Source organism: Globicephala melas, chromosome 13 (genome assembly GCF_963455315.2).
Source record: "Globicephala melas chromosome 13, mGloMel1.2, whole genome shotgun sequence".
NCBI classification, from domain to species: Eukaryota; Metazoa; Chordata; class Mammalia; order Artiodactyla; family Delphinidae; genus Globicephala; species Globicephala melas.
The window spans coordinates 40674985-40687329 of NC_083326.1; the positions used below are offsets into that span (position 1 = coordinate 40674985).

The window sequence follows — 12345 nt, forward strand, 5'->3', positions numbered from 1 at the left end:
TTCTCTTAACTTTGCCTTTCTTTCCTCTCTTGTCACTACCTCCCTTGTTTAATCCGGTTATACTTTACATTTTACTGTTACAGGAGTTGTTTTAGGGCACTGATCTATTTTGGAATTCTCATGGTAAAAAATCCTTGAATTTCCCACTTGGTTTCCCACTGCATGTAAAGTAATAAATGACTCGCAGGTCTGACGTCCATGAGCCCAGCATTCTCTTCCATCCTCATCTCTAATTCATCCCTCTCCTGATTTCTCATCTTTGGCTGTATGTCAGAATCACTGAGGGAGGTATTTAAAAAACCCATGCCGAGGTGCACCCCTGACCTATTCAATCACATTCTCTGTGGGAGGAATCTAGGTATCAGGCTGTTCTTTAAAGTTCACCAGGAGATCCCAGTGTGTAGCCAAGTTTGGGAACCCGTCTTGGAGCACATTGGCTTTATCATACTCTACTAATTATAGTCTCTTTCAGCATACTTCATCAAAACTTCTAGTGGTAGACCACAAGCTCTTTCAGGAAGGGAAATACATCTTACAAATACAAGTTGGTTTAAAAAAAATCAGCTAAAAATCTATTGTAGTATCTTGCACATAGTAGAGGTAAATTCCTAAGCCTTGCCTTTATTTCATACTGCCCCACTGCTGGGCTTCCTGATTGCTTCTCTCCTACAGAGCTGTATTCCACAGCATCTGGGTGTCCTTATGTAGTTGCCTTAAGCTATGTTTTGCATACCTTTCAGTCTTCGCAGACTGAACCCTCTTCTTTCGTCTTTCATCGTTGTATCTCAGCCTAGGACAACTAATCTGCCAATGGAGAGTGAGCAGAAGGTGTCAACAGAACAGGATAGGAGCAAGGCTAACTCTCAGTTTAGGTGGAGCCTCAAAGGTATTGGTAAAAATTAGGTTAGATTATCTATAGATGTTCTCTGCGAATTCTTGAGTTTAGGACTCTTGAAAATTGAATTTTCAGGATTTAGATTTATTTCACTATCTCTTCTTTTTTCTTTATTATGTTGTTTTATTTGTTGCTTATGAATTGGAAACCCATCATACGGCTTTTATTTCTAGATATTTCACTAAAGTTGTTATCTATCACATCAGTTAGTTTATGATAATGATTTTGCCAGTTAGAATATCTGTTTGATAAGAGTTGGACTGAGGGAGAGAAGGTGATAATTTTCATTCATTGATTTCTAGGCAGTATATGGGCTTCATTGACCTTAGTTTGAATTCTCTATTATAATTTAAAAGAAAATTATTTCAGTAGATGTTGTATTTGATGTATCAAAATTTGGACTTTTAATTACAATTTTTTAAAATAAATTTATTTTATTTTATTTATTTATTTTTGGCTGCGTTGGCTCTTCTTTGCTGCTCATGAGCTTTCTCTGGTTGCAGCAAGCGGGGGCTACTCTTCGTTGCAGAGCATGGGCTTCTCGTTGCACAGCGCAGGGCGGGTGGGCTTCAGTAGTTGTGGCACGCGGGCTCAGTAGTTGTGACTTGCGGGCTCTAGAGCGCAGGCTTGGTAGTTGTGGTGCGTGGGCTTAGTTGCTCTGTGGCATGTGGGATCTTCCGGCCCAGGGATCGAACTCGTGTTCCCTGCATTGGCAGGTGGATTCTTAACCACTGCACCAGCAGGGAAGTCCCAAATTACAATTTTTAATTGAGTGGAAAACTCTCATAAATGTTCCTGTTTTGATCTGAATAGTATGCTTGAGTGATATACTAGTGTCAATGTGTATCCATGTCTTGCCATATTACCTCCCAAGCAGATACAGTCTCCTGTGGAGAATGGTAGTCAGGAAGGATTTCAGGAGAGAGATCTATCCCATAATGGTTCAGGAATAGTATCTTCACAACAGATCCTGTAGGGCCAAGAAGATACATGTAGATCTACATGGTAGTCTTTTAACGTGAATGACATTTTGATTTCATCATAATAATGTTAGCATCTCTAGGCTTGGTGTCTCTCATTTATCAATTTCATATGATTGCCTTAAATTTTTATGTGTATGTGTATCATCTTAACAATTGGCAATCAGTAAGCTAGCAGAAAGTAAGTGAGGGTGACTCATTTTTGAGCTTAACCATTGTTTTCCTTCAGTATAATTTTAATATGTTAATATAATACAGTAAGGGCGTTAAAAAAATCTTTTTTTAAGCACAGATTTGCCATCACAGACTCAATTTACAAACTTGATTAGTTTTGCTATTATATTAGCTTTAATATAAAGTTTATCCAAAAGAAGCTGTATTTCTTTTATGGCACCCTGAATTGTCACATTAGATCAGTTAATTTTTTTTGTTGTTGTTATCAGAGGCTTTTTTGGTCAGTGGTTAACCACAGGAACTGTACTATAAATGACTCATTTAATTCGTTAAATATGTCATTCACTCATCTTGAATGACATAAAAACAGTGGAATCCTGGAGCTAGGTTGTATTAGCTCATGGGAGCTAATTGTCTATATGGAATTTACAATAAAAAATATTGTATATTTTATTATTATTTATAAGTTACATGCTACACATCTTTTATATCATTAAAATTTACAGTAACCTTATGTATTTATTTTTTATGAGACAGCTGTTAAACACTTACCAGTATACAACTATAAGCCTTGGTGATTAAACCACTTCTATTTGCACCGGATGCTCATGTGTTTGCAGACTGTTTAAATTTGTATTGTATGAGCTCCTCTTCCTGTTTTTTTGCATCTTTAAACTCAAAATCCAAAACTGTTGGAGGTCACATAGTTAACAGGTTTATTGAGATATAACTCACACACCACACAATCCATTCATTTAAAGTATACAATTCAATGTTTTTAGCATATTCACAGGGTATAAAAATATCACCACCACCTAATTTTAGAACATTTTTGTCCCTTCTAAGAGACACTTGTACCCGTTAGCAGTCAATCCTCATTCTCTCCTCTTCCCAAGTCCTAAGCAACCAAGAATGGACTTGAGGACACGGGGAGGGGGAAGGGTAAGCTGGGATGAAGTGAGAGAGTGGCATGGACATATACACACTACCAAATGTAAAATATATCTATGTAAATTTGCCTCTTCTGGAGTCATATAATATGTGTTTTTTTGTGTGTCTGGCACTTTTACTTATCTTGGTATCTTCCAGGTTCTTCCATGGCATAGCATGAATCAATATTTCATCTCTTTTTATTTCTTTGTATAGTTTTTTGTTTTGAATAAACACACTTTTTTATATATATTCATCAGTTCAGGGACATGTGAATTGTTTCCACTTTTTTGGCTATTATGAGTATGCTGCTTTGTTATGTACAATATATTTTATGTGAATGTATGTTTTCAGTTCTCTTGGATATATACAAATGTGTGGGCTTGTTGAGTCCTTTGGTAAGTCTACGTTTGATTTTCCAGGTTACTGCCAAACTTTCCAAAGCAATGGCATTATTTTGCATTCCCATAAGCAATGCATGAGGGTTCTAATTTTTCTATATCCTCACCAATATTTATTATTTTTGATTATAACAATCTCAGTGAATGTGAGGTAGTATCTTATTGAGGTTTTGATTTATATTTCCCTAATTACCTATGACGTTGAGCCTGTTTTGTTGTGCTTTTTTGCCATTTGAACATCTTCTCTAGAGAAATGTCTGTAAGACTTTTACCAATTTTTATTTGGGTCATTTTTCTTTCTATTATTGAGTTGCAAGTGTTTTCATGTATTACAGATGAAAGTCTCTTATTAGACATATAATTTTCTCTCATTTTTATGGGCTCTCATTTCACTTTTTTGATTGTATCATTTGCAGCATGAATTTAAAAAACATTTTGGTGTAGTCCAATTTATTAGTTTTTCTATTGTTGCTTTTGCTTTTGGTGTCATAACTGAGAAGACCTTGCCTTACTAAAGATTAAAAATATTTACTCCTGTTTTCTTGTAAGTTTTAGCTCTTATGCTTAGATAGATGATCCATTGTGATTTAATTTTTGTGGTGTGACGTAGAGATTCCACTTCATTCTTTTGCATTGGGTATCCAGTTGTCTCAGCACCACTTGTTGAAAAGACTGTTCTTTCCCAGTTGCATTAACTTGACACTCCTGTTGGAAATGAATTGAAAATAAGTGTAGGGATTTATCTCTGGAAGCTCAGTTCTAACCCATTGATCTATATATCTGTTCTCATGCCAGTACCATGCTATGTACATTACTTTAGATTTATAATTAATTTTGAAATTAAGAAGTGTAAGACCTCCAAATTTCTTTTAAAAGACTATTTTGTTTTTTCTTAATACTTTGCAGTTACATATGAATTGTAACTTGTCAATTTCTGCAAAAAAGCTAGTTAGCTTTTTAATAGCAATTGCATTGAATCTGTAAATTATTTTTTGGAGTATTGCCATCTTAACAATATTAAGCCTTCTGATTCATGAACATAGGATGTCTTTACATTTATTTAGATGATTTTAAATTTCTTATAATGTTTTGCAGCTGTCAATGTTCAAGTTTTGCACTTTTTTGTTAACTATAACTTAGTTAAATCTAAATTAATACCTAGTATTCTGTTCTTTTATATGCCATTATAAATAGAATTATTTTTCCTAATTTATTTTTGGGTTGTTCATTGCTAATGAACAGAAATACAACTGATTTTTGTATATTGATTTTGAATGTTAACTTTGCAGAACTCATTTATGAATTCTAAGTTTTTTTAGTGGATTCCTTAAGCCTTTTTATGTATAAGATTATGTCATCTGCAAAAAGAGATAGTTTTATTCCTCTTTTCCAATCTAGGGGCCTTTTTCTTGCCTAATTGCCCTGACTAGAAGCTCAAAATACAGTGTTAAGTAGAGTGGCTTGAGCAGACATTCTTGTCTTGCCCCTGTTCTTAGAGGGAAAACATTCAGTCTTTCACCATTAAATAAGATATTTGTTGTGGGGTTTTTCAAGATGTCCTTTATCAGATTGAGGATTCCTTTCTATTCCTAGTTTACTAAGTTTTTGCCAGAAAAGTATGTTCCTTTTGTCAAATATTTTTCTGCATCTGTTGAGGTGATCATATGCTTTTTTCCCTTTACTCTATTAAAATGGTTTATTACATTAATTCATTTTCTTGAGTTAAACCAACTTGGGATTATCCTACTTGGTTGTGGTATATAATAATAATTACTATATATATGATTGGAATTTGTTAGTGTTTTGTTGAAGATTTGTATATCTATATTCATAAAATATATTTGTCTGTAGTTTTTTTCCTTGTGATGTATTTAGTTTTGATATAAAGGTAATCCTGGCCTCATAGAGTGATTTCAGAAGTGTTTTCTCATCTGTTTTTCTGATGAATTGGCCATTATTCCTTGAATGTTCAGTCCAGTAAAACCCTCTGAACCTGGGCTTTTCTTTGTGAAAGCGTTTTTTCATTACTAATTTTGTATCTTTACTTGTCACAAACCTATTCAGATTTTCTATTTTTTTAGTCAATTTCAGTAATTTACATCTTTCTAGGAATTGTTCATTTTATGTGGTTATTTGATTTGTCAGCATACAGTTGTTTATAATATTTTTAAACTCTTTTTTATTTTTGTCAGGTCAGTAGGGATATTTCTTTTATTCCTGATTTTAGTAATTTGAGTCTTCTCCCTCTTTATTTGGAGCAGTAAAGCTAAAGTTTTGTCATTTAAAAAACTTTCAAAGACTACTCTTTGAATTTACTGATCTTATTCATTGTTTTTTATTCTCTTTTATTTGTTTCTCCTCTTTTTAAATATTTCCCCCTTTTGCTTCATTTTACTTTACTCTTTTTCTGCTTACTTAAGGTGGAAAGGTAGGAATCTGATTTGAGATTTTTCTTATTTTTTTGGCCATCCAGTTTTATTGAGATATAATTGAAATGCAACACTATAAGTTTAAGGTGTAGAGCAGAATAATTTGACTTACATACATCATGAGATGATTACCACAATAAGTTTAGTAGACATCAGTCATCTCATATAAATACAAAGTAAAAGGAGAAAAATAATTTTTTCCTTGTGATGAAAACTCTTAACAACTTTCATATATAACATACAGTAGTGTTAATTATATTAATCATGTTGTATATTATATCCCTAGGACTTATAACTGGAAGTTTGTACCTTTTGACCACTTTAATCCAATTTCCCCTACTCTTACCCTTCTCTTCAAGTAACCACAAATCTGATTCCTTTTTCTATGACTGTTTGCTTTTTGAAGTATGACTGATCTATAACATTCTGTTAGCTCCCGGTGCATATCTAGTGATTCAGTGTTTCTATACATTACAAAATGATCACCACAATAAGACTAGTTAATATACAAAGATATTACATTGTTATTGACTATATTTCCCATGCCATACATTTCATCCCTGTGACTCATTTATTTTGTAACTGGAAGTTTATACCTGTTAATTTCTCCCACCTATTTCACTCATCCCCTATGCCCTGTCCCTCTAGCAACCATCTCTTTGTTCTCTGTGTCTGTGACTCTGTTTCTGTTTTGTTATGTTTGTTCACTTGTTTTGTTTTTTAGATTCTACACGTAAGTGAAATCATACAGTATTTGTCTTTCTCTGAACGATTTCACTTAGCATAATACTCTCTAGGTCATCCGTGTTGTCGCAAATGGCAACATCTAATTCTTTTTTATGTCTGGGTAATATTCCATTATATATATATTTCTGTTTTTCTGCCAGTACCATGCTGTTTTAATCTCTGTAGCTTTGTAGTATAGTGTGAAGTCAGGGAGCCTGATACCTCCGACTCCATTTTTCTTTCCCAATATTGCTTTGGCTATTTGGGGTCTTTCGTGTTTCCATACAAATTTTAAAATTAATTGTTCTAGTTCTGTGAAAATGCCATTGGTATTTTAATAGAGATTGCATTGAATCTGTAGATTGCCTTGGTAGTATGGTCATTTTAACAATATTAATTCTTCTAGTACAAGAACACGGTATCTCTTTCCATCTGTTTGTGTGACCTTTAATTCTTTCATTGGCATCTTATAGTTTTTGGAGTACAGGTCTTTTGTCTCCTTAAGTAAGTTTATTCCTCAGTATTTTATTCTTTTTGATGCAATAGTAAATGAGATTGTATATGGTGTTAAAGAACGTTTTTGTTTCATTCTTTTACATGTAGCTGTCCAGTTTTCCCAGCACCACTTATTAAAGAGACTGTCTTTTCTCCACTGTGTATTCTTGCCTCCTTTGAGGTAGATTAATTGACCATAAGTGCGTGGGTTTATTTCTGGGCTGTCTGTCCTGTTCCACTGATCTATGCTTCTGTTTTTATGCCAGTGCCATACTGTTTTGACTACTGTAGATTTGTAGTGTAGTCTGAAATCAGGGAGTGTTTACTGTTGGCCAATAATTGTAAGCCATTTCCGATATATGCTCCCATAGCACAACTTGTACCTTCTGTACTCTGATACATATTACCTGTAGTCAGTTGAATAATGCCTGCCCAAAGACTTCAAATCCCAATTCTGGGAATTTGTAAAAGTTACTTGGGGAAGAAAGTCTTTGAAGATGCAATTAAGTTAAGGATCTTGATAGGAGGAGATTATCCTGGATTATCTGGTCAGGCCCTACATTCCCTCATATAAGATGGGTCCTTGTAAATGAGAGACACAGAGGAGAAACACATCAAAGAGAAGTCAATGTGATAAGGCCTCAAGCCATGAATGCCGGCAACCTCCAGAGCCTGGAAAAGACAAAGAATGGATTCTTCCCTAGAGCTTTTAAAGGGAGACCAGCTCTGTCAACATCTTGATTTTGAACTTCTAGCTTCCAGGACTATGGGAGAATAAATTTGCTTTTTTTTTTAACATCTTTATTAGGGTATAATTGCTTTACAATGGTGTGTTAGTTTCTGCTTTATAACAAAGTGAATCAGTTATACATATACATGTGTTCCCATGTCTCTTCCCTCTTGCGTCTCCCTCCCTCCCACCCTCCCTATCCCACCCCTCCAGGCGGTCACAAAGCACCGAGCTGATATCCCTGTGCCATGCGGCTGATTCCCACTAGCTATCTACCTTACGTTTGTTAGTGTGTATATGTCCATGACCCTCTCTCGCCCTGTCACAGCTCACCCTTCCCCCTCCCCATATCCTCAAGTCCGTTCTCCAGTAGGTCTGTGTCTTTATTCCTGTCTTACCCCTAGGTTCTTCGTGACATTTTTTTTTCTTAAATTCCATATATATGTGTTAGCATACGGTATTTGTCTTTTTCTTTCTGACTTACTTCACTCTGTATGACAGACTCTAGGTCTATCCACTGGCATTTTTCACAGAACTAGAACAAAAAATTTCGCAATCTGTATGGAAACACAAAAGACCCCGAATAGCCAAAGCAATCTTGAGAACGAAAAAAGGAGCTGGAGGAATCAGGCTCCCTGATTTCAGACTATACTACAAAGCTACAGTAATTTGCTTTTTTGTAAGCCACCCATTTTGTGGTAATTTGTTACAGAAGCTACAGGAAATTAATATATAGTCATAGCAATGATTTGTTTAATATTTTCTCTACTAGACTGAAACCCACAAAAACCTGGGTTATCTGTCTCATACACTTTGATAACTTCAGCACCTAGCAGAAGAGGGCTTGGCAGTAGTTGGTACTTTTAGGATACGTGCTGAAGGAATGAATTCATAGGCTATGATCCCTACATCACTCATAGTTTACTAACTGTATGAAATTACTGTATTTTTGGTTATCTGGCAAAGGAACTGAGAGGAAACTCTAAGTTTTATTTCTGAGAGAAAAGATGAAGTTTTGAGGGTAGTTTTGCTAGTCAGTGGACTTAGAATTTGGATTTCGAGCCTAGGAAGAGTGGATGTTCTCTGAGGAGGAGGGGGTGGGCCAGGAGAGCTGGTGGGTGGACATCTGAAATGGTGCTTCCCTGACACTATCCTCTAAGTTTCAACTAATTTCCAGGCTGGTCACTGCTGTGATTCATGCAGCTTCCCTGTCCTCTCACTGCAGATTGGTCTTGCATCATAAGGCAATGAAGGATTATCCATGGAGCCCAGTGTAGAAGAAGAGATGGCTCAAGATGTTAAAGGAGAGAAGTCAGAAAGGTCTGAAACCTAGTGAGGAACCACATGCATCACAGATAATTTGTGAGGGAGCACTTCACATTTAACAAAGGTGGAATGCCTGGCTGTTTGGCCATATATAAGACTTAATGTATATAGTTATTTGAATATCCTGCTTTAGGCACTGCTGCTACTGAGACCTATTGTAAACCAGAAGAAATAAATGAATAAAATAAAAACCAAACTAACAAAAAGCATCAGGTGATTTGCTTTCAGTTTTGCAGTAAGCTCAGTCTTCTGGCACTACTGTTCAAAGAGGCTTTTGCCATTTGATTCATTGACTGTGTAATGATTTGCTCAGGTTAATCATCTTCTTGTGTTGTATGCCAGCATTTATGGAGCTGTCATGTTACTTCAGGTTATGCCTCAAGGTCTGACTAAGAACATTGTGTGAGAGTGTGTGTGTGCGTGTGTGTGTGTTTGCAAGTAGGAAACCCTTTCATTTCAGAAATAAAAATGCATCTACTGTGTTGTCAGCATTAGACTAAGGGACAGATGGGTTAAAGCTTAAAAATTGGAGCTCTAGAGAGTATCTAGGTGTTAACTTTGGATCATCCACTCAGAAATAGTGAATTCATTCATGTGGCAGCCATGTAAGATTAAATTTATCTCTTATCTCATTCCAAACTTATTATTTATTCTTCTCAGTCATGTACGGAAACTTTTGGCTCTTTGCTGTCTTTCCCACTGCCATGACTTATCCCCTGCTTCAGCTCCCACCCATGTCAAATTCTGTTTCTTGCATGAAGTTGCTTCAGTAAAAGGTGACATCTTTATTCTCTGAACTCCCCTACTACTTGACTTATATTTTTATCATGATCATCAGAATGGCAAAAGCCACCACTTATTGACTGTTCACTATATGCCAAACATTGGGTTATATCCTTTACATACATTATTTCATTTAATGATTACAGGTCTGCGAAGGAGGCTCTATTATCCCTATTTTACAGGTGAGAAAACAAATTTCGAGACGTTTAAAAGATTTGCACAAAATACACAACTTCTGAGTGGATGATCTAAAGTTCACACCTAGATCATCTCCAGAGCTCACATTTTTAACCTTTAACCCATACTCTCCCTTAGTCTAATATGGATAGCAGAGTAGATGAATTTTCTTTCCTAGATTGTATGATACTAAGAGTAGAGGTTTCATATTATTTCTTTCATTTCTCTAATCACAATGCCCAGTACCCAGGGACACAATAGATATTGATTAGATAAGAAATCAATATCTAGAAGAAATTATTACAGTAAAAAAATTACTGGACCTTAATAATGTATTTCAGAGTAACTTAAGAAAGTTACACTGATGGTTACAACTAAGTCATTTTAAAATTTAAAAGGTGGCATTAATGGGTAAGCGTGATTGACTATGCCAAATATCTTTTTTCATGTTTCTTAAAGTTTTGTATGTAAATAATATATAAAATGAGATATTCAATCATAATTTTTTGAACTTTATTATCTAGATGATTTGGATCAGTTTATTAAAATGTTTTTGTCTAATGAACTTTCTGTGTCAACCTTATATATTAAATACATATTTCCATATTTCTTTATTAATCTTGTGCCTTTTTTTTTTTTTTTTTGGCTTTGTTTCTAGGATGGCGTAGGGGTAGATGAGAAGCTATCTTTGCGGCGGGTAGCTGTGGTTGAAGATTTCTTTGACATTATCTATTCGATGCATGTGGAAACAGGGCCAAATGGAGAACAAATTCGGAAACATGCTGGACAAAAGAGAACTTACAAAGCAGTAAGTTAAAAAAACAAAAAAAGAAAAGAAAAAGGCATGCATTTTGAAATTTGACATTATATGCTTATTAAAGATGGGTTAAATAGCTATGACTGTTCTATCTTCAACATAAATTAGACTATATCATGGTCACACCCAACATTTAAACTATTATTATTGAATTCTATTTTGGTTGTATGTTCACTAAGTCTATTGCATATATTGCTAGAAACCTGTTTCTAGCATTATCATTTTCTTTTCTTTAAATGTGCATAAAATGTGGTAGTCCCAGTCAAATGCCCACAAATGGGAAGATTAGTTGTGTTATATATTCAATATATAATATGTGTTCAAATCATAATATATAAATTATCTACTGGAACATATGAACTTTTGTACTACCACTATTGTCTTAACAGTCCTTCCCCTTCAAAACATATTAATATGTTCAGGTATTTCTTATTTAATACTTATAGTCACATGAATAAGAAAATTTTATGTACTTTTCTTATGTTACCTTATATTAAATACATTTGCCCTGAAGGGTATGCCTTTCTTAATTTTCCAGTATAAGTTATTTAAAAATATGTGTTATTTTCATAGGCCTAGTGCCCTTGAACATTTAAAAATGAAAATATATAATGCTTTTATTGTAAATTATCTAGAAAACAGATGTAACTAACTGTTAGATATTGAATATATATTGTCAAAATGGAGTTATATATTATTTCTAAAGCTCTTAATTATACTTACTGTTCGATCTAGACACTTTAATCTAGTTTTTTATTTAATTAAACATTTTATGAAATCAGCTTACTATAGATAATTCATCCTTTCTAGGAAAATTGAAGAGTAAATTATTCTTTTCCAATATGAGCAAAGTGTACATCAGAAATACTTTATCAGCAATCAGAATAATATCCTTTTTTAAAATTCTTATTGAACTTTGCTTTTGGCTACCTTTATATTAACTGTTTTCAGCTATATTTATACACAATATCAGTCTGGATCCATTTTTTTTTCAGATACAGAAAAATGTGTGAAATGCTCAAAGTTTCAAATACAGGTACATATGTTTGAAAATTAGCTACTGAGCATAAGAAATAGCTTCTTTTCCATAACTATTTTTTGCTATATCTCCAGGGTCATATTGAATCTTTATAGTTGCATAATAACCCCTAATACATGTTGTATTTATCTCTCCTTCTCTATGGTTTTGTTTCTTGGCTGTTTCCAAATTGCATGGTTTGTGGGCAGGCACTATTGTAAGTTTCCTTACATAACTCTGCCACATAAACTTTCTTTTGACTTACATATCTGAGGAGACATCTTTATCATGACTAATGATAATGACCTAGCTTCTTAAGATACTTTTGTGTAGACTAATGTTACTGAACATACTCATTTTGCCTGCCTCCTAAGCCAGGGTTGTATCTCTGGATACTAATAGGGAAAAAAACTGTATATTGATCTACTAATATCACTAACTGTGTACTCTTATGATAATTCATT

General features: G+C 34.3%; 1 protein-coding gene across 9 annotated transcripts in view; it reads left to right on the forward strand.

Moving 5' to 3' along the window:
* NOL4 (nucleolar protein 4) overlaps positions 1 to 12345 on the forward strand; it is a 395653-nt gene that overhangs the window by 91633 nt on the left and 291675 nt on the right. For 5 of the 9 annotated variants that reach the window (XM_030876500.2, XM_030876501.2, XM_030876503.2 and 2 more), the window contains exon 2: positions 10705 to 10854. In XM_030876500.2, coding sequence (XP_030732360.1) covers positions 10705 to 10854 — 150 coding nt within the window. Of the gene's footprint in view, positions 1 to 9006; positions 9081 to 10029; positions 10052 to 10704; positions 10855 to 11836; positions 11900 to 12345 lie in introns of those variants that run through there. The other 4 variants (XM_060310591.1, XM_060310589.1, XM_060310586.1 and 1 more) reach the window with 4 other exon arrangements.